We start from the raw sequence: 22,475 nt of genomic DNA on the forward strand, positions 1-22,475 counted from the left end.
TAATATGGGTATGCCCTACAAATATTTGTACGGATTTTTCAACAATTTTCTGTATTGATCGGTTTTTTCTTTCATAATCTATGTATTTTCTTGGACTCTCGACGGCGACAGCAAACGGTGGTCGAGGTACGATGACGGACGAACGATGGAGAGTAGCTAATAGCCTAATATCGAATCTAAAGGGCTGTAAATATAGTTTTCTAAATTAGATGGGTCTATCTATAATTACGCCTAACTAAATGGAGGTATGTGAAATTTACCCTTCAAAATATTTGTCTATTCAATCCCGCCGCTAACTATACTTTCTGATGTGTCATCATGTTATTGGCCAGAAAACTCTTAGACCGCGTGGCCCCAGGCACCTGCAAAATTGACTCGACGGTAAATAATAAAACGGTAAAAAACTGAAAAATGATTAAAAGAGTTGAACTTTGGCGCTCAGTAAAAAGTGAAAAGTTAATCGTGGGGTGTAGTCCGAGAAAAACGAATTCACCAATTAATATTTATTCATTTTTGTTTTTATTTGTTGTGCATTATTTTTTTTTCTGCGAAGACGCAACCATTTTGAATTTTCTGCGGGCAACTTGTGAAAACTTTTGAGCTGGGATACACCGCCGGTTTACTTGCTTATGCGCGCGCGTGTGTGTGTGTTTACGAGACTTGTTCAGAAGCTAGGGTTTGGGAAATTGCAAATTTGTTGGTGGCTTTTTTGAATCCATGAAAAAAAAGCTCGACTCCCGTTTTCCGGCGGTAATTCTTTTTTTTCCTTGTTCTATCTGTATGTGTTGAGGTTTTCATTTGATTTTTGAAGTGTTTATGCAGTTGCGTTTGTGCTTAGGAATTGATTATCGTTTCTATTCTGTTTCATTTGATTTATTCCACTCCGTATGCTTATTAGCAGTTTGATTTTTGTTCCTGCTGTTGTAATTTTTGTTAGTTTGAAATTAGAATGAATGTTGAAAAAAATTGAAGGGGGGAGGGTGATTTAATTGGTTGAATTGTGAGATTTCAGTTTAAAGTAGGGGAAAAGAGGGGAAGTGTTGTACATACAATGTCATGAAATCGACTAGTGTGTTCTGCAATAGAAAGATGAAGACTTGCTGATTCAATTTAGACATGGCTTGCGAATTATTTATTTCTCGTGTTTTTTAACTGGAAATTTATCTCGATAGGACCATTTAAAGATTATTGTCTTCTGAAGTGGATCTAGTATGTGGAAATAAGTTCCGATATGTAAAGAAATCGAGATGCCAGATGTTATGTCATGTCATATGAAAACAATTAACATCTGAAATCTAGACGATCCCTTGTTGTATGATTTAAAATTCTTTTTGCAGGCTCGAATTAAAAAGATCATGCAAGCTGATGAGGATGTGGGAAAGATGGCTCTGCCTGTACCTCTTCTAGTATGTACGTTATCCCAATTATCATGGTGTTAATATACGTTTCGCGTTTTAGAGGTTATTTTATATCTGTAGTCTATTTTGTTTTGTCTCTTGTCATGGGAAATAAGTTTTACTGTGTGCTTATATGTTTTTGGATTGAAAATATTTAGCGAAAGCACTGGAACTATTTCTGCAAGCTTTATGTGACCGGACTTATGATATAACGCTGAAGAAAGGAGCGAAAACTGTAAATTCTTTCCATTTGTAAGTTTCATCTGAAATCTTTCGTTGTATTCTATTTTGTTGAGAGTGACTTGTGACACATACCAGTCATATTACACTGTTCTGCCATTGTTCTGTTTGGGAACTATTATAGATCTGATAGATAATATAATCAAGGTTTGTCAAATCTTTACCTCTATAATCAATGTTTATCAATGTTTATCAAATGTTTGGGGTTTAGTCCAACCTCAACGCCTCTTATTACTTATCATATAAGGCCCCGTTTGGTTGGGGATCTTAGCCATGATTAACTAAATAATAGGACTTTGTTTGATGTTTGCTATCCCCAATAACTTGCCGGGTCGACCCGCAAATATTACGTTATCATGGCTTATCTTGCCTTTTAGGCATGTTTTTTATTGGATCATCGAAGGTCAAATAATATAATCGGGTTTCATTAGATTATTTAATCTTATCTTGGCTAATCTTATATTGGCAACCAAACGCGGCCTAAGTATTTTACATCATTATTCACAGACATACGATAATCAAGTATTAGATTACCATGGACAATGTAATCCCATCTAATGCAATCAATCTTATCAATATTCCGAGGCGTGAAGGTGTATTAGCCAATACAAGAATTTCATAATCACAAATTCCAAACGAGGGCTCAGTTGACTGACGATCTTACTGTAATGTTACTTCTTTCACTTGTAGGAAGCAATGTGTACAGAGCTTTAATGTGTTTGATTTCCTGCGCGACACTGTCAGTAAGGTTCCCGACTTGGGTGGTTCAGATGCTGCTGTAGCAGAGAATAGATCCGCTACCAAGAGAAGGTTAGGGCGCATATCACGTAGTTGCTCTCCGGTATGGGAAATGAAATTTTAAAATACAACTTTATAATGCTATTCATTTTTTCATTGCAGGAAGATTACAGAAAATGAAGATGAACACGACAAGGACGAGCCTAATAAGATAGACATGGTAAGCTAAAATTTCATATCTTCTGATTTCTGGCATGTAACGCAATATAAAATTCAGCATCGTGTCAGAATGTATATCTGAAAACCTGAAACCAAGCTTACTTGAAAAACAAACAATATATCTGAAAACCAACATCTTTCGAAATGTTTTTGCCAGAGTATACTATCGACTCTTGATATTAGAACTATAAAATGATCTACAAGCAATTCCTGCTAGTAAATTAAAGCATCTACAAAATTTTAGCATTGTCATTGAAATTCTCGAATGGTTACTACGTTAACTTCTTTTTCATTTCTTGTAATATAATAATATGTCGATAATTAATGACCAAGTTTTACTGGATGCTTTAATTATTGCAGCATGAGACTGGCCACGCCATCAGCAGTGGGGTAATCAGGGGTAGGGGTAGGGGTAGGGGTAGAGGTGCTCGAACATTACAGAAAGAATTAGTTAAGTGCGAGAAATTTGAAGACGATCCGGATCTCTCTGACAAGGACGGTGAAAACGATAATGAACGTTTGGGGAAGACAAATAATCTTGTAGGTGCTGTAGATTCAATAACTACAGGTGAAAACAATGCTGATAAATCCGTTATAAAATTTGACCTTAATGCTGAGTTAGACGAGAAGGACGATTCCACTCTGACGGAGTCTTCGAAAAAGCCATCTTCTGACAAGAAACACGAAGATATTCCTGGTTGGTCCCTTGATGACGTGGCAATGCTGGATATTGATACTGTTCAGCTTGCTAATTTGAACAATGGGGCGAATGAGGAAGAGGAAGATTATGACGAGGAAGGATGAGTTGAGTTGCTGCAAACAAATGGTAATTGCTTTTCACCTTTATTTCTTACAGCTTAACCGTAGGGTTGCTTGTGGGCTTTGTGTACATAAGTTGAACAACTTGAATCTTATTAGTATGGTAAGTTTTATCTGCAAAAAAATTACATGTCTTTTTTTTCTGTATCTTCTTACACGTCCACTCTTGCAGTGTTAAATTTAGTAAAATCTTCTAGATTATGTGGAATATTATACTCTTTGTACCGGTTTTGCCCTATTCGAGCTTCACATTTTGAAACAAGATGATCATAAGATGTGTCTCTTGGCTTGTAAATATTAGATTGCAGTGCATCAGAAACTGCAATTTTACACACAAAAAATACAAACTAGAGAACATTCCACGAAATCTAGAAGATTCTGTTAAATTTGACACCAAAATGGTGGATATGTAAGAAAATTCATAGTTGATGAACTGATTGTAATTATCCAAACATGAGAGATTTTTTTTGTAACATGAGCTTACCTCAGGGAGTTGCTCGTAATTTACCCTTTTATTTTTGAACACGAAACATTCTTATTAATTTATTTCAAAAGAAGATTTATTTGTTACTAAAATGAACTAATCAAATGTTTTTTCCAATTTTAAAATTACAAAAAAATAAAATAGTGAAAACAAACAAGGCATACTTCAAACGGGTCGGCCCATATTTTGAAGGGCAAAATAGTAATATGTTATTGGGCTTTATCCAGTTCCAGCCCAATAGAAAGCATATTTCCTTTTTGCTTTGTTTTTCCGCTGAATGACTTTCCATTTTCAATTTCAACTACCTGGCACAAACCCCCTTCTGCAAGTTCACCATCTCGCACGCACAACACACAGTACTTCTCTTCTCTCTCTCTCTCTCTCTCTAGGACTACGAAGTGATTGAAAATCATCCATCGAGGTTGGCGCGGCGCTTCAACAATGGAGGTTTCATCGGGAGACGAGTCTCCGTTGCCGTCAAACAATCTAAAAGCTCTGGCCTCATTATACTCCAACTATGTCCGGAACAGCATCCGCAGTTTCTTCCCTATTTCAATCGGTTTTCCCGATGGTTTCCTCTCGAGGATCGTGAGCTTCTATGGCTCCTCGAAACGACGCCGCAGGAGGAAAACCTGCCTTCCCCTACCTTTGCCCTCTGTTACCGCTGCTGCTTCACTCGACCGGTCTTCTGCGTATGAATTCATTTTCACTTGAATCATCATCTGTCGTAGATTTATCGGGATACTTTAACACTGTTCGTTGATTCAATTAAGATTTTTTGATCGCAAAATTGATGTGTATGCGTCATGGCATGTGGTGCGACGGGGAGAATAGTGGAATATTGTCAACAACCTGTTATTTGAATATCTGTTGTTTGAAATTTTGGGGAATAGTGTCGTACTTTTTTATTTAAGAATTCTGTTATTTAGGTACTGCATTACTGGAGATTTTGCCATGTTTCATTTTGTTCGTATTCACCCATGCAAGAGAAAGAAAAGAAATGCAGCAAGTTTTTGTTTCAATAACTGACTATGTGGATTGGTTCTATTTACGATGATGATCACAGTTGATTCTGTATTCATTATTAAAAAACAGATAGCGTTGTGGTTTTTGATTGTAAGATGATTTTCCATGTCCCACACACAGGATTACACCCGAGGCTCGTAGAATTTTTAATGTTTTGGAGGATATAATTGAGCATACGCTTCAGAATTTGCACAACATTCAGAAGAACTTAGGGTTTTGGCACTTAAGAGCTGAGGTCAGTGACTTAAGCGTTTGTCCAGTGGTGCAAACTAGTAATGTATTCATTGGGTAATGCCTTGGTTGTTAATTTAATGTAATATTGTGTTTCAGGGTTCAAGTGCTCGGAAATCATACTTCATGATATGCGAACGAGGGCCGTGTGCATTTATTAATGGTACTCTACAACTGATACGCGATTGTCTTGCTGATGGTTCTAGCATGCAGAAGCTCCATTGTTCAGCATCTTCTTACATATCTGAGAGGATTAGCGTATTGGCTAGTCTAAGATACTGTTTGGCTACCTTTTTGGCCAAGGTTAGAATTTTCAATTCATCATCTCTTATGTTGGTATTAAATGTTGGGTGCAAATATTGTTTTCTGTTGAAGTTATTCTGCTACCATGATATTAGCCATTCAAAATCTTTCACAATATCTAGATGAACCAAAAATTCGTGGTTGCTAGTAAACAGCCCTACATGTTTACATAATGTTTCTCCCGAGACATATATTGGAGGTTATATCTTCAAGTTGACTACATACCTTCAAGATATAGAGTTTCTGTAACCTTTTGTGAATTAAAAATAACTGAAATGGACTTGGTTATGGTATGGGTTCATGACATGGAGTAAGACTTCCTGTTTTTTGTTGTTTAAATTGTCATGCACTGGAAACTCTAAGCAGTAGTTGAAGGTGTTTTTCTTGCAAGTTGTTGCATTTGTATTATTTATTGTCAGCTTTCTATTGCCAACCATTTTGATTTTCCAGTACTATACTCTGCGCTGATGATCTCCGTAGTATGGTTATACACTTCACCTTTTCTTTTCATAGTACGTTTTGACCTCTCATATCTTTGATTTCGTTACCTCAGCAGGTACAACTTCTTCAGGTTACCTTCACTGTCACAACAAACTATATATATGCTCTGTAGAAAAACAAATTCAAGCATTTCATTCTTCTGGCAGTATGTTGGCCTTAGTGTCTAAAGAAAATATGTCACTCGTTTTTTTTTTCAAGGAAGAGGGTTTAAAGAGGACCTTCCTTTTATCAAATATAATTTTTTGAATAATTTGACTTTTGAATTCGTTTGTTTCCCTACCTCTTTTTCATCGCCTGTTTATTTTTCAAGACCTTTGCCATCACTCGCAGATAGCTACTACATATGCATACTTTCTTAAAAAGGTTGCATTGAGCTGCAGATACTTGATATCAATGTAGAAATGTCTACACCAAATAATTGCAAGTTCTAGCCACAATAACGGGCACCTACATCAAGAATATTCATTTTTAAATATCTGTAGTTTATTTTCTAACTTGTTACCTAAGAAATAGATGAAAAGCATAAACTGATATCTAGAATTTATTTATAGATTTAAAATGTCAGTATAATTTAGTTACTTTGGTACTAGTTTTTTTTTTCTTTTCTTTTTTGACAAACACTCGGTTCTTAGTTTGGCAAAAACGAAAGGACCACATTTAATCAGAAAACTCTAGGAGCAAGTGTATATACCGATGGATCATGAGCCTGAATTTTTTTCCATATGCATCCTTAATTGCTTAAGATGATAATATGTTCATGGATACGTATCTGCATTTTCTTTCATGAGTAAAGTTCTATTTACTTGACAAATCACAACGTATGTAGGTTTATATGGAGGTTGACAGAATTGGAGAAGATCTGGTGAAGGATCCGGAGAATTCATTGCCCTCGTTGTTGGTTACAATCAATGATTTATTTTTGAAATTGGAGGCATCTATTGGCCATTTTCATGCAAATCGTCAGGTAACTCGTGTAATGTTGTTTTTACACATGTTTCCGGTGTAACTTTGTCGTAAGAACACAAAAAATCTTTGTAGACACTGCTGTTATAATTCTTCTTTTACTTTTTTTCCAATAAAATCTTTACTATGCAGAGTGGCTCATCGGTGGATGGCAGCTATTCAGTTCCTCTGATGTTTGCAAAACTTCCAGAAGTAAATCAGGAAGGTTCTCAGTGGTCAGAATGTGAGATAAGAGATGCCATCAACTTGATATATGAAAACCTACACACACTGGATTCTTACTTATCTGTGCTTGTAAGAGTTTCTCTCAAACACGAGTTTCGTTAATGTCCTCATAGTTGTTTTTTTTTTCCATTTTACTTTGATTCCAATTTTCTTTCCACCTAAGAAGTATCGCCGGTATTAATTTTCATGTTTTAGACCAATAAATTTTCCATTTATGCAGATTATTGGGATGGCGCCTACTAATTGAAACTAAGTTTTCTCTTTAATAGAGGGAATAATTTATGTCTTTTCTGGGGTTTTCTGGAATTCCAGTAACATTATTTGCTTCATATGTACACCACCATTGCGATGTGATTGTGATTTTTAAAGTTGTCTTTCTTCCAGCCATATAACTTTGTAGCACACTATTTTGTAAACAATAATATGAAAATTGTTTTTTGCACTCATTGCATTGACTCGACACAACCTTATTTAGGTTTCCAAACATCGCAAGCCAAAGAAAGTTACTTTGTACTGGATGCACTATACCTGTGGCGCTGTTGGAATTTCTGTTTGTTCACTTTGGCTTCTTCGACATAGCAAGTTCATGGGAAGCTCTGACATCGACAATTGGATTCGCGAGGCAAAGGATTCGACAATAACCTTTTGGAATGATCATGTGGAGCAGCCAGTAAGTTTTTTTGAACCCTCTCAACTCATCATCAGCAGATCTTTTTTTTTTGGGGGGGGATTAAATTCTTACTATAGTAGTTGGAAGGGAAGAAAGTAATTAAATCAGTATAACAGCATGCTGGTTTTCATACTATCAGTGCTTTCACTTTTCAATGCTTAAATGTTAGCTAAAACTGCTGAATGAGTTGTACTTTAAATATTGTTTCAGTTTTTTGGCTGAAACTCCTGTTACTGATCATATATATCTGCACACCTATATAAGAAGGGGAGGGGATGGGAAACTTTTTGCAAATTGTCAGTTGTCGGTGAAAGTTGTTTCTCTTTCATTCTTGTGAAGATTATTGGAGTAGTAGTGACTAGTGACTTTAGAAGTCATGGTTTTTATGGTTTAAATTAGATTTCAAATCTTCATGGATCTGTGTGCTTTCATACAATGAAATTATCAGTCTGATTATATGTCTATGTAGAAAATGGGGACTAAAATAATGTATCTCAATGTAAAGGTTGCTCGTTCTTATAACAATAATATTTAATTGTTTTTAGTACTCTTAGCATGGAGTTTTGCTTCGACAAAGCAATGAGTTTATCCTGTCGAATCAATTCTGATTTTGACCAAGTTCTTTTAGCAGTATTTTCTAGCAATAACACGTCTAATTGTGATTTGAAAAGAAAAAACTTGTATATGTGTACTGATGGTACCTTATAAGAAAATCCTTTGACTTCTTTTCTATATATCTCTATTCTCTGGTAATCATTGTATTATGAATTCACGGGTTCGTTTGTTTTCCATCTTCACTGAATATTGCTTTCATGGTTAAATGAGATCCTTCCATTTTTTATGCTCCTCGGGGATCTTCCATTTTACTGAAATACTTGTATCAGAGTATGGTTTTTGGTGTATTAGTTGTTTTTACAATATTCCCTTTGTTTCTTTCGAACTAGATCCTGTCTATAAGGGATGAGCTTTTTGAGACCTTCAGGAAAAGACAAAAAGGTGTAATGGAACGTGAAGAAGTTAAGTTGACTGCTGACTCTTTACATAGGTGAGCTGGTTTAATTCTTGATACCTAGTGAGAAGAAAGTTAATTTGTTTTTTTGAATGTTTACAACCCATTTTAAAATTTACGAAAATTAGTTTGTTTTCTGTCCCTGTTTCTGGCACATTATTACATCCTATTTTAATAATTGGTGTACTGTTATCTACTTAGCTATGTTTTCTTCGTCTTTATTGTGAAAATAATGCTTATTCTCATGCTAATGACTTTAAAAGCATTTTGATTGTCGTTTGACACAGTAGTTACGCTTTTTATTAGGGTTTGATGTTCAGATATAAAGCCGTGAAATCTTGTTAACTTCCTATTTTTAACTGTGTTTTTTTATTGGAGTTTAATTACTGTATCCTCCTACCTTTAAAAGGATTGATAGTTCAGCAATAATTTTTATTATTTATGAAAGAGTAAGATGTTGCACATCCTTAATGTAGACAATGCTTCTGAATGCTTGCCAATTGCACAAGTTACATAAAGTACTTATAGATCAATAAAAGCTCCCTCACAACTTTTTTGACATACTTATTACATCTCTGTAAACTAAGTTGCTGGTCTCCTATGTGCCATACTGTAATTCTTAAGGGGTGCTCCCCTTGCCGACTCTGCCTAAGGTTGTCTGTGATATTGTCTGGTGTCATGCACCATTATTCCAATGAGAAAGAAAGAGATAACATGTCGTCATGTGGCGATTTCTGCTCCTCGAGACATCTGCTATCATGGTTTCTCCTGTTGAATGCAAGCAAAGCGAATAAATATGTACTTTCATCTTGATTTATTAATAAACTTTTTTGGTATCGGGTTTCCTGTCTTATGTTTAGTTAGAGTCTTCATGTGCTTTCCTGTAATGCTGCTCTGCTTATGATTGTAACTTAGTAGGATGGCAGTGTCTATCTTTCATCTTAGGTGCTCTAATTTTCACCAGTCCACAAAAATGGAGCATAGTTGGTTTTTCACTTACGCTTATTCTTTCTGGAATGCTTTCCTCTTTACCTTTATACTTCCGGTGATATGGTTGCTTCTTTGTTGCAGAATGCTCGTAGCTTTTAGTGAGCAGACAATAGGTAAACAGTTTCCAGTGAATGCATCTGACCAGAAAATGCTCGAGATTGTAATGAACAGGTAAAAGTTTCTTTTTGGTTTTTACATATATTCTTGAGTATGTCTCGTGAGCAATGGTCCAACATGCTGTAAACTGGTGCTACAGGTCATCTCTGTTTGTAATAGCATAAAAGAAGATTTATATGACGTTTGAAGTTCATTTTCTTAATCTTACTCTATTACTACACAGTTTCTTTAATTTCGGACTTACACTGCTCCAAATACTTATTGAAAAAGAGTTATTTTGAGAAGTACAAGAGAGAAGACTGCAGACTAGTCATCTTCAGATGAGCAATATCTCATTGCTCATTTTGTTTCAACTTCTCAGTTGTACAAGTGATATTGTCCAGATAGTTTTCATCCATTCATCAAGGCCAACCAATATTTGCAATCCAATTGTGTAGAGAAGGACCTGGTCCTAATTTAGTTCTTTGCTTCTTTGGTCAAATCTGTTATTGGATGCATATTTTTTTGTCAAATCAAGTATGAAAATGCATATTTCTTAAGCTTGGAGGTTGTGACTGACCAACTAACCTATTGAAAGAGGTTCCTGATTAATTAATTAATGGTGATCCATTTTATACCATGGAAGGTAGACAATCTTGTCGAATATAAGGGCTTCCAAATTGAAGTTTTTTTATCGATTAGTCTGTCGCAAATAATAGGTCATATGATTGGTAGACCTTAGAACTTTGATGTGCATGTTGTGTCTAGTTTAGCATGAACCGATGAACGGAATACTAAGAAAGTTGAATTTCTAGGTACGAGAAAGAACTTACTCATCCCATTCAGGGTCTTGTTGGTGGAGAGCTTGTACGTGCTCTTCTTATTCAGGTAACACAATCAACATTACTAGTGCAATCAGTAGTTTTTGGCCTTGTCACCTGATACAACTTCTCCACTACAGGTTCAGAAGCTAAAACTGGATATTGAAGAGTGAGTGATTTCATTTATCTTCTTACTTAAGTAATTACTGTATTTCAAACGAGAAGATTGTTCCTTACGTCCAACTACTGAAAAAACAGAGCAATGCTTGAGCTAGATCAGATCCTGAGGGCCAATGAAATCAACTTTGCTATTCTAGCTGCTTTGCCAGCTTTCTTTATCTCCCTCATTCTAGTCATGGTGGTGCGAGCATGGTTTAAACAGGTAAAATATTTGTCTTCTACTTCTGTGGGGATATTTCTAATTTGGTACAAGGGAGATATAATGTAGTTGCTTGCTGTATCATATGTTCTATTTCATGTTTTAAACGTTATTAATGATATCCTTTTTATTGTTCGTATAATTTTCAAAATGTTTATAATAATGTTAGTAGAGCTGAAAGGTAAGAGTCAAATTTCACTGTTATTATATTGTCGAGAAGAAGCACCTATCTGTTTTGACTTTGGTATAGCTGTTGACTGATTTATAAGTTTATATTTGTTAACTCAGTAAACATTGACCCCCATATTTTGTTGAGCATCATTTTTTTCTTTTACCGGATCGATACAGATATGAGCATTGAAAGAATGATAATGCGACAAGCTGGATATCACAATTGATATGGTACTGTTAAGAAATCTGACTTGTTATTGTCTTGAATTAGGATACCAGAGCTGAAGGTAGAGGAAGAGTTGCTCGTATTCAAAGAAGGCTACTGCTGAGAGAAATTGAGAGAGCTATAATGCAGTTTCAGATTTACAAAGATCAAGGATTGGTACGCATATTCGTTATCTGATCATTTTACTAAGATAGTAACATTAGCTTTGTCCAGCCGAATGATTTCACCAAAAACAAAAACGTACGACTTATAGTGTAACGCCTATTCAAAAGTGATACTTGTTTTGATGTATGTGAATCCTTTTGGTTCTTTATGGAGGAAACTAAGCCTTATATTTTTCGGTTGAATTTTGGCAGGAAAACGATGCTCAATGCATGTACGGACTAGGGTTGTGTTTTCTCGATTCCCTACACTGTCTGGTGGAGAGGCATGCAAAAGACACTGGTGAATGGATGTGGTTAGTTTCTCTCTGCTTCACTTATCTGCACTAAATATTTCAAAATAATATCTACACTAAATGGGGTTAAGGTCGATTTTGTTTTTCCTGGAGACGAATGCCATAATTAAATATCTAACCGTTTATGTTGTGATCAGTTTGAGACAGGATATCATTGATTTGGCAAAGCCAGGTCTCCAAACGGAGCACAAGCTGAGTATTGCATCACGTATGGAGCGGGTCTATGACTGCTTGCTTCCTTCTTCAAAACGCAACTAGATTTTTTTGCTGTTATTGTGCACTCCAGTTGGCTTCTAAATGCATGCATGAAATTTTGTAGTCTCGTTAAGTTTCACTTTTGAAGATTGTTCTTGTATTGTAACATGCTGTGGCCAATCACGCGCAGTTTTTTGTACTTGAGTAAATCTACGGGTAAAAACGTCTGGAATGAATGTGATATTTCATGCTATCCATTTTAGTGGATTTCAAACGTATATCAATTATCCAAATTCATATTTTTTTTCTCGAGCGAATCCAAATTCATTTTTTTTTCTCGAGCAAATCCAAATTCATTTTTTTTTCTCGAGCAAATCCAAATTCATTCTAATTCGTAAATATATTTTTTAACTTTTTATGTGCGTCGACATATATTAATGAATAACATTAACTGTCTTCTCTAATATCGGTCTCGAATATATATGGTAATTTATGGATCGCCAATCAAATGTTGATTGAGAGAAAAGATTGTTGGTCTGTAATTATGATATTTTTGTTTAGTAATATTCTCCATTTCATTGTTTTATTAGAAAAAAAAAACACTAGAAATCCTTAAAACTTCACTTTTTTTTTTTTCTGAATCAAGAGAGGGAAATACTGAGGGTCAAACGGCACAAATTAGCCATGGCGGCAGCCAGCAGTGGTCAATTCAATTTAAACAAAAATGTAATTACCGTCACCATAAAAATGAAATGATTCAAATAGGTTCTGTTTACATTTCTCAATATGTATCTTAATGAAGGATACATACAGTTTTGTCTGGGAACATCATCTCGTGTCTCCTACGATACATGGCTTTAAGTAAAGAAATAGACAGAGAATCAGCCTTCAATCAGGGGATGTAGCTCAAATGGTAGAGCGCTCGCTTTGCATGCGAGAGGCACGGGGTTCGATCCCCCGCATCTCCACTTCCCTACTATTTTTGTACATATATTTTGATTTTATTATTAAATATTAAAAAGGAGAGAGAGAGATTTTTTTTGGACATATATTTTGATTTTATTATTAAATATTAAAAAGAAGAGAGAGGCCAACATAATTTATTATTATTATTTTAATAAATATTTTTTGAAGAAATTTCTTAAAATAAAGTTCAACACATATAAGTTGGTTCTGAAATTATTATTATCTAAAATGTATTTTTGCAATTAAAAGTCTGAGAAAGCAATCGAGCATGGAAAATATTATTAAAAAAAGAGAAAAATAAATAAAAAATTCCCAATTAGAGATAGAGAAAAGGAATAAATCTTATAACGGTAAAAAAAATATAGAAGGCTCCAGTGTTCCGGGTTGTAACGGCTAGTAAAACATAGAAGAATCTTTCACAATCCGAACCGTGTAATCTCATCGCCAATCCAACGGATCCCATTCAAAGCCAGTAAAGAATATGACCGTTGTTATCAAGAGGCGCCCCCCCCCTCCTTCCCCAAATCCCCACCCATATATATATATTCCCCCACTCCCAGCCAAAATCTCTTCTCCACATCATTCTTTTTCCGGAATTAAAAAAAACACAGAGAGAAGTAGTAATATTATTCTAGAGAGAGGAGAGAGAATCTTGGTTGAGAAGGAAGGAAAGAAGAGGCGCGTTGGTTTGTTTGAATTGTGGCGACTGATCACATTGAAGAAGGAGAGGCGCGCAACGGCCGTCTCAAGGTGTTTTTATCGTCGTTTTGGGCAAGTATTGGTGGTGTTTTTGGTGGCTATACAGACGATAATTTTGAAGAAGAAGAAGAAGAAGGAAATTCAGATATGGCTTCCAGAGCTCTTGTTCCCGACCATCAACCCAGAGGTAGTATAGTAAACCCCATGGATTTTTTTTACTTTTGTATTTTTTTGAATTCAATTGGGGCTTTTGTGAATTGAATGTCAACGATGACCAGAAACGAGTTTTTTATTTATTTAATTTCTTATTTTTACGTGTCTTGGTGGGATCTTTGTATTGCAAAAAAAAATGTTAAGTTACTGAATTTATGATGATAATAATATCTTTCGAGGGCTCGATTGCGTGTTCCGTTTCGCTGCGTGATAGTTGATTAGACCATGGTTGTATGTCGATTATGTGCTGATAATTTGGCAGATTTGATTAAGTTTCTCGATTTACTTTTTTCTGTATGGTGATCAAGATCTTATAAACAAGAGTTTTTTGTTTTGTGGCAATTTGTTATTAGTTGGAGTAGTGAAGCAGAAGAATGTGCAGCAGCAGCAAGTGGAAGGTAGAAATCGGCGAGTTCTTGGAGATATCGGAAACCTCGTACCCGTCGAAGGGAAACAGCCCCAAATTCAGATCACTCGTCCTGTTACAAGGTACTAGGTTTATCCAAACCCTTACACACACTTTTGTGAAATCGAGAAAGCTAATTCGATGATTATTCGTTTTACAGGAGTTTTGGGGCTCAACTATTGGCCAATGCCCAAGCAGCAGCAGAGAAGAACTACTGCAAGGCAAGATTTTTTTCGAACGGTGCCGATTTTTTTTTCGATATGATATACGATCGATAACTGATTTATTAACTAGTGAATTGTATATGTGCAGAAGCCACTGGCAGAAAATGTGAACCACTTGGTGAGAAAAGACAATGCTGCTCCAAAAGCCAAACCGATACCTAAGAAGGAATCTCTCGTCGCTAAGCCGAAAAACGACGCGTTGGTTGTCGTTAGCACCGGCGAAGAAGAAAGAAAGCACAAGAGTGGAAGAAAGAAGTCCGGCAAAACCCTCACTGCCACCCTAACTGCTCGAAGCAAGGTATACATACATTCGTACATATATATACTATGTATGTAATATATCAAGAACATTCAAGAACCTAATTGGGTTTTTTCGTCTTTTTTCCAGGCTGCTTGTGGACTAACCAAGAAGCCAAAGGATCCGACGGTGGACATCGATTCGGCGGATGCAGACAATGAATTGGCTGCAGTGGAGTATGTTGAGGACATGTACAATTTCTATAAGCTGACAGAGGTGCGTTTGTTGTGCTTCGGTTTTTTCACTACTAGCCTCTATCGTTTATTGCCCTTTTTGTTTTCCGTCTAACATTTTCCGGGGTTTTATTTTTTAATTTAATAATATCAGGAAGATGGGAGAGTTCATGACTACATTGATTCACAGCCAGAAATCAACTCCAAAATGAGAGCAATTTTAGTTGACTGGTTAATCGAAGTCCACAAGAAATTCGAACTGATGCCCGAAAGTCTGTACCTAACAGTCAACATAGTTGACCGATTTCTTTCGATCAAGAGTGTTCCGAGAAGGGAACTTCAGTTGGTCGGGCTTAGCTCTATGCTCATTGCTTGCAAGTACGAGGAGATTTGGGCACCCGAGGTAGTCGAAATTCTTTAGTTTTCTTCCTTTTTTTTAATTCATGTAATAAAAATTTAAACAACTAATTCGATATTTGTGATCTTTTTTATTATATAAACCAGGTGAGCGATTTCATCGCCATATCCGACAATGCTTATGTAAGAGAGCAAGTGCTTCTCATGGAGAAAGCAATTCTTGGAAAACTCGAGTGGTACTTAACAGTTCCGACTCCTTACGTATTTCTGATTCGATACATTAAAGCTTCTGTTCCAGCTGATAAGGAGGTAAATATACATCTTTATTACATATTAAAAAATATCTATATTTTCTTCAGTTTCAAGTAAGCTGACTTCGACTTCGAATGTTAAATTTTTTTGTCGGCGCAGATGGAAAACATGACGTATTTCTTTGCTGAGCTTGGTTTGACGAATTACTCGACAATCGTAAACTACAGCCCTTCGAAACTTTCAGCTTCTGCAGTATACGCTGCTCGTTGCACTCTTCGTAGGAGCCCTTCTTGGACAGACACTCTCGAGCATCACACTGGATATTCCGAGGATCAATTGATGTAAGTAAATCTTATTATTAAACCCCTGTTTCTTGATTTATGCCAACAAAAAAAAATATATTATATATTAATTGAACTTTTTTACGAACTAATTATCTCAGGGAGTGTTCGAAGCTGTTGGTTAGTTTCCACTCAGGAGCAGCAGAAAACAAGCTGAAGGCAGTTTGCAGAAAATACTCGAATCCTGAAAGAAATGCCGTCGCTCTGTTTCCACCTGCAAAAGCTCTTCTTACACTCTGAAGTTGTTAGAACTTAGAATAGAAGTACTTGTTTTCAGTTTGTGATCATTTTGCTGTCATGATCTCTTTCGATTTGTTCGTTTTTTTCCGTGTCGATTTACTCCTAGTAAAATCATTATGTAAGAAGAGCGACAACATCACTTTGTTGTTCGACTCGAGTTTTTAGTAGTAATATATCAGTTTCTTTTTTATTACTTTGCTGGCAGAGATTTCAATTCAAAACAATACACGATTATCTTTCCATTACAAGACATTCAACAGTGTGTGTAAATAAAACATCGGGAATAAATTTATTCTATTACCATAACTTTTTTACCGCAGCATTTTCGGCCATGGCTAGGAATGAAAAGTTCGTCTTTCCTCTCAAGAAACTCGGAATTCTCTTTCCAAACTTCTCCATTGCTATAGACTTCCTTCTTCCAAATCGGAACCGATGCCTTGACCTCATCGATCATGAATTTGCAAGCATCCAAGGAATCTTCCCTATGAACTGACGAGGTTGCGATAAAGACGCTAATTTCTCCGACAGGAACGGGGCCCAGTCGGTGGGCCACAGCAATCGAGCTGAGGTTCCATGATGACCTGGCGGAAGTGCAGATCGACTTGATGCAGCGTATTGCCATTGGAACATAAGCTTCGTATCTTAGTTCTACGACGGTTTTGCCCTCGAAGGTGTCGCGTGTAGTGCCTGCGAAGGTGGATATTGCTCCACAGTGCGGTGACTGGACGAAGTTGATGTATTTGGTGATGTCGATCGGAATATTCTCCTCCAGTATCTCGATTAGATTCCTTTCCTCCTCCTCCCCCGCCATTATTGAAAATAAAAAATCGGGCCTTTGTTCGAATATTGCTGCAATAGATTTCCCTATTAAGTCAAATATTACTACCTGAACTGAAAAAAAAAAACAAAAATCACTGCTCTCTAACTACACAACTGAAACTTCAGACAAAGGGTAAATTGGTAACAGATTCATCTTTCTAATATGTACTTGGCATGTTTGCACAGCCCACATCAAATCAGAACTGAATATCAAGATTGAACATCAAACATAAAAAAAAAAAAAATCAAATTAAAAAAAACCAGCCACACACACACAGAGAAAATGATTAATCCCAAAAATGCAATTAATATTTATTACAGGAAAAGGTTAATTCTTCGACTGTCTGAAAAGTAGAAAAAGAAGTGATTAAATTCCAATCTTAATCCAGAGAGATATTGTAAACCATAAACGAAAACGCTGCAATTGTCAACTGAATAAACTAAATAAACGCACAACTGAAGGGCAATAATAAGAAGAAACTACTAATTCTCAAATAAAATTGAATTAAAAAAAAAAAAAAAAAAAATGGAGCGCCATTGAAGAGAAATAGAAACTGACCTAAAAAACCAGATGAAAGAGAGAGTAGCCAGCCACGAATCTGGACTGAGAGAAATCGGCTGTCAAGTAATTTTAAGTTTATTTAGTCAGATGCTTCTGCCTTTTTTTTTTTTTTTTTTTTTTAAATTTAATATATTTTTTGTTTGTTTTCTGGCATTGATGACGTCAGCACATGATAATGCATTACTTCATGGGCTTTAAAATAGGCTGCACTCTTTTTAGTGGGCTGTATGTATTGTGTGTTTTGTGTTTAGCACATATTTATAGATATGAATTAGGGGGTTTTTATAATTACGAATAGGTGAGGAAGTTTTTGGTAATTACAAATAGGTGATGCTTTTTTTCGTTATTTATCCTAAGTTCATGGGGTTTTTGTAATTTATCCTTAACTTTTTGGGGGTTCGGGTGCAACACCGAAAAAAAATTTAGGACTTATTTTTGCATAAATAGGATAAAATCAGAAAATAGGTAAAAGAACAAAAGAAGAAACCTTTTTTAAGATTTTTTTTTTTTTAACATCAATTTAAATTTTGGGTGGAATAATTAACAAAAAGTAAGGTTGGACTAAGAGGCTGTTTGGCTAAGTTTATAAGCTCCTAAAAACATCTTATAAGATGTTTAAGAGCTTATAAGCTGTTAAAAAGTGTTTGGTAAATTTTTTGAAAAAGATCTTATTTTATGAAATTATTTTTTAATTGAGGGTGGATGGGACTCGCACTTTTCCACTAAAGTATATTATTTATTCAATATAATTTTGATAATTTTTGGTAATTTTATTTAATAATAAATATACTATTTCTTTTAAAATAAAAGGCAAAAAAAATTGAATCGTAAAAAAATAGTATTCCCTCCCGTCCTATTTTATGTGTCGTTTTAGTTATTGCAGTTGCAGTAAAAAAAACATATAAAATTACTAAAATATCTTTTTGAATGATTATTTGTCAATTAATTAATTAATAGTGATAAAAACTAAAATAGAAAATTATATAATTAATAATTCATTGTAAACTAACAAATAATTTGAGATTCAAAGAGACAAATAATCTTGTAAAAATCGTAATTTCTTTTCCGTTTATTGTTTTCTCAGCTTGTTATTGGTTGTTAAAAGATATTCTTTCCTTGTTCAATTGAGCCCCTTTCTCGGCCAACAAACCACCGCCTTCCGCAGTTGCGCCACCACACTCCACCGCCGGAAACCACTGCATCACTACTACCTCAGTTCTCTTTGATTATCTCCTATCACGTGTCTTTTTTTTCCGCCGCCTCCGAAAAACACAGAGCTAGAAAAAAAATCGACATCAAATAAACCCTTCCTTTTTTCCTTCGTCCCTAAAACTCACTGTCGAGCCCTAATTCTAGTTCTGTTTTTTGTTTTCCTGTTTCTTATCGTAACAGTTGGAGTTTACCCAGATCAATTACGAGCTGATCACATCAATCGATCGTAATTTAAACCCTAATCGATCTTTTATTTTCAAGTAATAATCGAGAAATCGATTCGCGGGGAGAGATATAAAATGGCGATAGCCGCGCCTGAGCAGCTAAATGTTAGCGAATTGCCGGCATGGGGTTCTCGAAGCGTCGATTGCTTCGAGAAATTGGAGCAGATTGGTGAAGGAACTTATGGGTATTTTTTTTATTTTCTCAAATTTTTCTTTTCAATTCGTGCAGCAGCGTGTCCCACAAGATTTACTCTAAATGTGAAACTCTTGTGATGAATTGAAACATTTTTTTCTGAACTGAAGTACTCATCTTTCTTATGGTTTTGAATACAGAGTTTGTATGCAAACTTTGGTCTTGTTAAAAATTTGTTGTGAAATTTAATTGTTTGACATATTAAGTGGACTATTTGTTTCATGTTTGCGTGATTCGACGGAGTGTAATGCGAATGAAGTGTATTTAAACTATGTGATTGAGTTTTCGTTTTCCTTTTCACCTAAGTGGGGAATTTTGTAATTGCAGACAAGTTTATATGGCAAAAGAGATCGATACTGGGGAAATTGTTGCTTTGAAGAAGATACGAATGGACAATGAAAGAGAAGGGGTATCCTTTTTCTGCACTTGGTCTTTCGATAGTTACTGACACTAGTGTACTGTAAACTAATGGTCGTTGCTTCAACACACAGATCTCTACATATGGCTATTGGTTTTAATCCATTTATGTGCCTGCAGTTCCCCATAACGGCAATCAGGGAAATCAAAATATTAAAGAAGCTTCACCATGAAAACGTAATCAAGTTGAAAGAGATCGTCACATCTACTGGTAATCTCATGATCTTTGTTTAGTTTTATGCATAGTTTTATCCTATTTATTGTGTTTAGATTCCTACATCTGAATTTCGTAAATTTTATCCAGGTCCTGAGAAGGATGAGCAACCGGCACCAGGTAAATGTGTACTATTTGTTTTTTTGTGAATGACTTGCAATTCTTGTTATGGATTACACATAATAATAAATAGCATAACCTGTATCCGTTAACCTTACTCGATCAATCTGATAAGAACTCTTCAATAAGGTTTTTCAACATCGTTAAACGCTTATATAGCTTACGCATATCCATTCTGTTTTCGTCTCTCAGATGGTAACAAGTACAGAGGTGGAATTTACATGGTCTTCGAATACATGGACCATGATTTGACCGGACTCGCCGATCGTCCTGGAATGAGATTCTCTGTTCCACAAATTAAGGTATTGCAACGAGTGTGAAAATATCGAAGAAATATTTAGTTATTGGCTAACTTATCAGATGCTTGTGATGGAAAAGAAGAGTGACAATCAGATGAATGATTTCACGTTCTCTCTCTTCTTTTTAGTGCTACATGAGACAGCTTTTGACAGGGCTTCACTACTGTCATGTGAATCAAGTGCTTCACCGTGATATTAAAGGTCTGCGTTTAAAACAAGTATTTTTTTACTTACGGTGTCTTCAACTTACGAGGCTAAAATTAGGTTTTTGCATTTCGTGTGGCAGGTTCTAATCTTCTGATAGACAATGAAGGAAATCTGAAGCTTGCGGATTTCGGTCTCGCTCGGTCGTTTTCAAGTGACCACAATGCTAATCTTACGAATCGTGTGATTACTCTGTGGTATAGGTAAGATTTATGGGGCATCTAACACCAAATATGATATAAGCCTAATTAAATTTAAATATATGACCTCATGCGGTTTGTAACCTGCTATATCTTGTAGACCGCCAGAGTTGCTGCTGGGAACCACTAAGTATGGCCCCGCTGTTGATATGTGGTCGGTTGGTTGCATCTTTGCCGAACTTCTTAATGGGAAACCGATATTTCCCGGGAAAGATGAGGTATTTCTTTATTTTATCTACTGCACATGTAGTATTGTTACATCTTTATTTTATGTGTTTCTAAACATTATGCTATGTATTTTTGTTGTTTTCTTTTGCAGGCGGAACAAATACATAAAATTTACGACATATGTGGGAGTGCTACTGAGGAGATTTGGCCTGGAGTCTCAAAGCTTCCTTGGTATAACAATTTCAAGCCGACAAGGATGGTGAAAAGGCGTCTTAGAGAACATTTCCGACAGTAAGGAATCGAATGCGATGGTTATTCATTATTTTTTGAAGTTCTGCCTCAGTGAAAGTGAAACTGACGTGAATTATCTTTTTTTTTTTTTAGCTTCGACCGCCATGCCCTGGATTTACTTGATCGGATGCTGATTCTTGATCCATCTCACGTAACTCTCTTTATCATTTCTTATTATTATTTTTGAAATATATTCATTTGCTTTTATCCTTTTCTAACAGTTTGGTCTTTCCCTCTAATTTCTTATCAATGAAGAGAATAGCAGCAAAGGATGCTCTTGATGCCGAGTATTTCTGGACAGATCCATTACCTTGCGACCCCAAAAGGTCTTTTTATTTTATTTTTGTTTTTATTTTTTGCTGGCTTCATAATTCTTGCCTCATATTTGTTCGAAACCGAAAAAAAAATGTCAGTTTGCCCAAATACGAAGCGTCACACGAATTCCAGACAAAGAAAAAAAGGCAGCAGCAGAGGCAGCTAGACGAAAACGCAAAAAGGCAGAAGCTACAACACCAGCAGCAGCAGCACTCTCGCGTTCCGCCAGCTCAGCAGATGCGGCCCGGCCCGAATGCGCCAGCTCAGCCTCAAGCCGCAGGCCATCACTACGGTAACAAGCCACGCGGGCCTTCAGGTGGGCCTGGAAGATATCCAGCTGCTGCTGCTGCAGCTGGAAATCCTTCCGGAAGCTACAATAACCCTAACCGCGGTCAAGGTGCTGCTGCGGGCTATGGCAGTGGACCTTATCCACCGCAGGGGCGGGCCCCACCCTATGGTTCAAGTGGCCTGCCGGGGGCGGGTCCACGAGGTGGACCTAATTACCCGCACGGCGGTCCACCATATGGCTCTTCTGGAGGTGGACGTGGCTCGAATGTGGTGCCTGGAAATCGCAACCAGCAATATTGGCAGTAATGATGCATCTGTTTAGGTATTGTTATGATGTGGAGGAGGTTGGTTGTATGAAGAGAGTATCGGAATTTGTTAACTATAGATAATTGTTGAGATAGATTTTATGTATTTCGGGTCGGATTGGAATATTTTCTTCTCTATTAATTCTTTGTTGTGTGATCAGCATTGTTTTTGCTCTCTGGTGTTGTTATTTTCCCCTTGTACTGTCACTTATAGTGTCTTATTTCTCTCTTAAGATATTCGTGAATGATATAAAGGCCGTTTTTCGATTTTGTTTTTTGTCCAGTATTGTACGGGGTGTAACAAGCTCGAGTCAG

The 22,475-nt window shown here is 36.2% G+C and overlaps 5 protein-coding genes and 1 non-coding gene across 9 annotated transcripts; 5 read left to right on the plus strand and 1 right to left on the minus strand.

The window, feature by feature from the left end:
• The first annotated feature begins 450 nt into the window (after positions 1 to 450).
• On the plus strand, positions 451 to 3,621 carry LOC105958677 (uncharacterized). The gene is made up of 6 exons (XM_012982688.2): positions 451 to 750; positions 1,338 to 1,410; positions 1,556 to 1,649; positions 2,328 to 2,447; positions 2,538 to 2,595; positions 2,955 to 3,621. Exons 1-6 carry the CDS (start codon positions 718 to 720, stop codon positions 3,396 to 3,398), a joined length of 822 nt encoding a protein of 273 aa, XP_012838142.2. The 5' UTR covers positions 451 to 717; the 3' UTR covers positions 3,399 to 3,621.
• Positions 3,622 to 4,174: 553 nt separating this feature from the next.
• DGS1 (dgd1 suppressor 1) lies at positions 4,175 to 12,466 on the plus strand. Its single transcript, XM_012983006.2, has 14 exons — positions 4,175 to 4,589; positions 5,044 to 5,158; positions 5,254 to 5,457; positions 6,785 to 6,922; positions 7,054 to 7,215; positions 7,622 to 7,816; positions 8,761 to 8,861; positions 9,897 to 9,986; positions 10,727 to 10,799; positions 10,873 to 10,901; positions 10,991 to 11,114; positions 11,554 to 11,664; positions 11,865 to 11,965; positions 12,103 to 12,466. Exons 1-14 carry the CDS (start codon positions 4,339 to 4,341, stop codon positions 12,221 to 12,223), a joined length of 1,815 nt encoding a protein of 604 aa, XP_012838460.1. The 5' UTR covers positions 4,175 to 4,338; the 3' UTR covers positions 12,224 to 12,466.
• A 589-nt stretch (positions 12,467 to 13,055) lies between these two features.
• Positions 13,056 to 13,128, plus strand: TRNAA-UGC (transfer RNA alanine (anticodon UGC)). Its single transcript has one exon. It is a non-coding gene; the product is annotated as a tRNA-Ala (tRNA).
• Positions 13,129 to 13,572: 444 nt separating this feature from the next.
• Positions 13,573 to 16,516, plus strand: LOC105958998 (G2/mitotic-specific cyclin S13-7). The gene is made up of 9 exons (XM_012983011.2): positions 13,573 to 14,012; positions 14,392 to 14,527; positions 14,605 to 14,665; positions 14,757 to 14,966; positions 15,057 to 15,182; positions 15,294 to 15,542; positions 15,644 to 15,805; positions 15,908 to 16,089; positions 16,191 to 16,516. The coding sequence occupies exons 1-9, from the start codon at positions 13,973 to 13,975 to the stop codon at positions 16,327 to 16,329; spliced, it is 1,305 nt and encodes a 434-aa protein (XP_012838465.2). The 5' UTR covers positions 13,573 to 13,972; the 3' UTR covers positions 16,330 to 16,516.
• LOC105958999 (molybdopterin biosynthesis MoaE family protein) lies at positions 16,488 to 17,879 on the minus strand. 3 transcript variants are annotated; one of them, XM_012983012.2, is made up of 2 exons: positions 17,708 to 17,879; positions 16,488 to 17,220 (listed from the first exon to the last, which is right to left on the minus strand). In XM_012983012.2, the coding sequence occupies exon 2, from the start codon at positions 17,138 to 17,140 to the stop codon at positions 16,619 to 16,621; it is 522 nt and encodes a 173-aa protein (XP_012838466.2). In that variant the 5' UTR covers positions 17,141 to 17,220; positions 17,708 to 17,879; the 3' UTR covers positions 16,488 to 16,618. The 3 variants fall into 3 exon arrangements, with proteins under 3 accessions (XP_012838466.2, XP_012838467.2, XP_088669381.1); XM_012983013.2 differs by having other exon boundaries at positions 16,488 to 17,178; positions 17,708 to 17,877; XM_088813255.1 differs by having other exon boundaries at positions 16,488 to 17,215; positions 17,708 to 17,786.
• Positions 17,880 to 18,540: 661 nt separating this feature from the next.
• On the plus strand, positions 18,541 to 22,430 carry LOC105958997 (cyclin-dependent kinase C-2). Of its 2 annotated transcripts, none has more exons than XM_012983008.2 (12): positions 18,541 to 19,331; positions 19,667 to 19,748; positions 19,877 to 19,967; positions 20,061 to 20,090; positions 20,283 to 20,392; positions 20,518 to 20,590; positions 20,676 to 20,796; positions 20,894 to 21,011; positions 21,113 to 21,252; positions 21,346 to 21,403; positions 21,508 to 21,578; positions 21,666 to 22,430. In XM_012983008.2, exons 1-12 carry the CDS (start codon positions 19,222 to 19,224, stop codon positions 22,159 to 22,161), a joined length of 1,500 nt encoding a protein of 499 aa, XP_012838462.2. In that variant the 5' UTR covers positions 18,541 to 19,221; the 3' UTR covers positions 22,162 to 22,430. The 2 variants fall into 2 exon arrangements, with proteins under 2 accessions (XP_012838462.2, XP_012838463.2); XM_012983009.2 differs by having other exon boundaries at positions 18,767 to 19,331; positions 19,831 to 19,967.
• The last annotated feature ends 45 nt before the right edge of the window (positions 22,431 to 22,475 follow it).

The sequence above is a fragment of the Erythranthe guttata genome, chromosome 14 (assembly GCF_056151865.1).
Source record: "Erythranthe guttata isolate IM_541 chromosome 14, IM_541, whole genome shotgun sequence".
Lineage (NCBI taxonomy): Eukaryota > Viridiplantae > Streptophyta > Magnoliopsida > Lamiales > Phrymaceae > Erythranthe > Erythranthe guttata.

Bases quoted from the DNA above. Each gene is read 5' to 3' on its own strand.
- LOC105958997 (XM_012983008.2), top strand. From the start codon at position 19,222: ATGGCGATAGCCGCGCCTGAGCAGCTAAATGTTAGCGAATTGCCGGCA. The intron at 20,797-20,893 runs GTAAGATTTATG...TATATCTTGTAG, and splicing joins GTGATTACTCTGTGGTATAG to ACCGCCAGAGTTGCTGCTGG. The intron at 21,012-21,112 runs GTATTTCTTTAT...TTTCTTTTGCAG, and splicing joins TATTTCCCGGGAAAGATGAG to GCGGAACAAATACATAAAAT.
- LOC105958677 (XM_012982688.2), top strand. From the start codon at position 718: ATGAAAAAAAAGCTCGACTCCCGTTTTCCGGCG. The intron at 751-1,337 runs GTAATTCTTTTT...TTCTTTTTGCAG, and splicing joins TCGACTCCCGTTTTCCGGCG to GCTCGAATTAAAAAGATCAT. The intron at 2,448-2,537 runs GTTAGGGCGCAT...TTTTCATTGCAG, and splicing joins AGATCCGCTACCAAGAGAAG to GAAGATTACAGAAAATGAAG.
- LOC105958998 (XM_012983011.2), top strand. From the start codon at position 13,973: ATGGCTTCCAGAGCTCTTGTTCCCGACCATCAACCCAGAG. The intron at 14,013-14,391 runs GTAGTATAGTAA...ATTTGTTATTAG, and splicing joins TCCCGACCATCAACCCAGAG to TTGGAGTAGTGAAGCAGAAG. The intron at 15,183-15,293 runs GTGCGTTTGTTG...TAATAATATCAG, and splicing joins ATTTCTATAAGCTGACAGAG to GAAGATGGGAGAGTTCATGA.
- LOC105958999 (XM_012983012.2), bottom strand. From the start codon at position 17,140: ATGGCGGGGGAGGAGGAGGAAAGGAATCTAATCGAGATACTGGAGGAG.
- DGS1 (XM_012983006.2), top strand. From the start codon at position 4,339: ATGGAGGTTTCATCGGGAGACGAGTCTCCGTTGCCGTCAAACAATCTA. The intron at 7,216-7,621 runs GTAAGAGTTTCT...AACCTTATTTAG, and splicing joins ATTCTTACTTATCTGTGCTT to GTTTCCAAACATCGCAAGCC. The intron at 10,902-10,990 runs GTGAGTGATTTC...CTGAAAAAACAG, and splicing joins CTAAAACTGGATATTGAAGA to AGCAATGCTTGAGCTAGATC.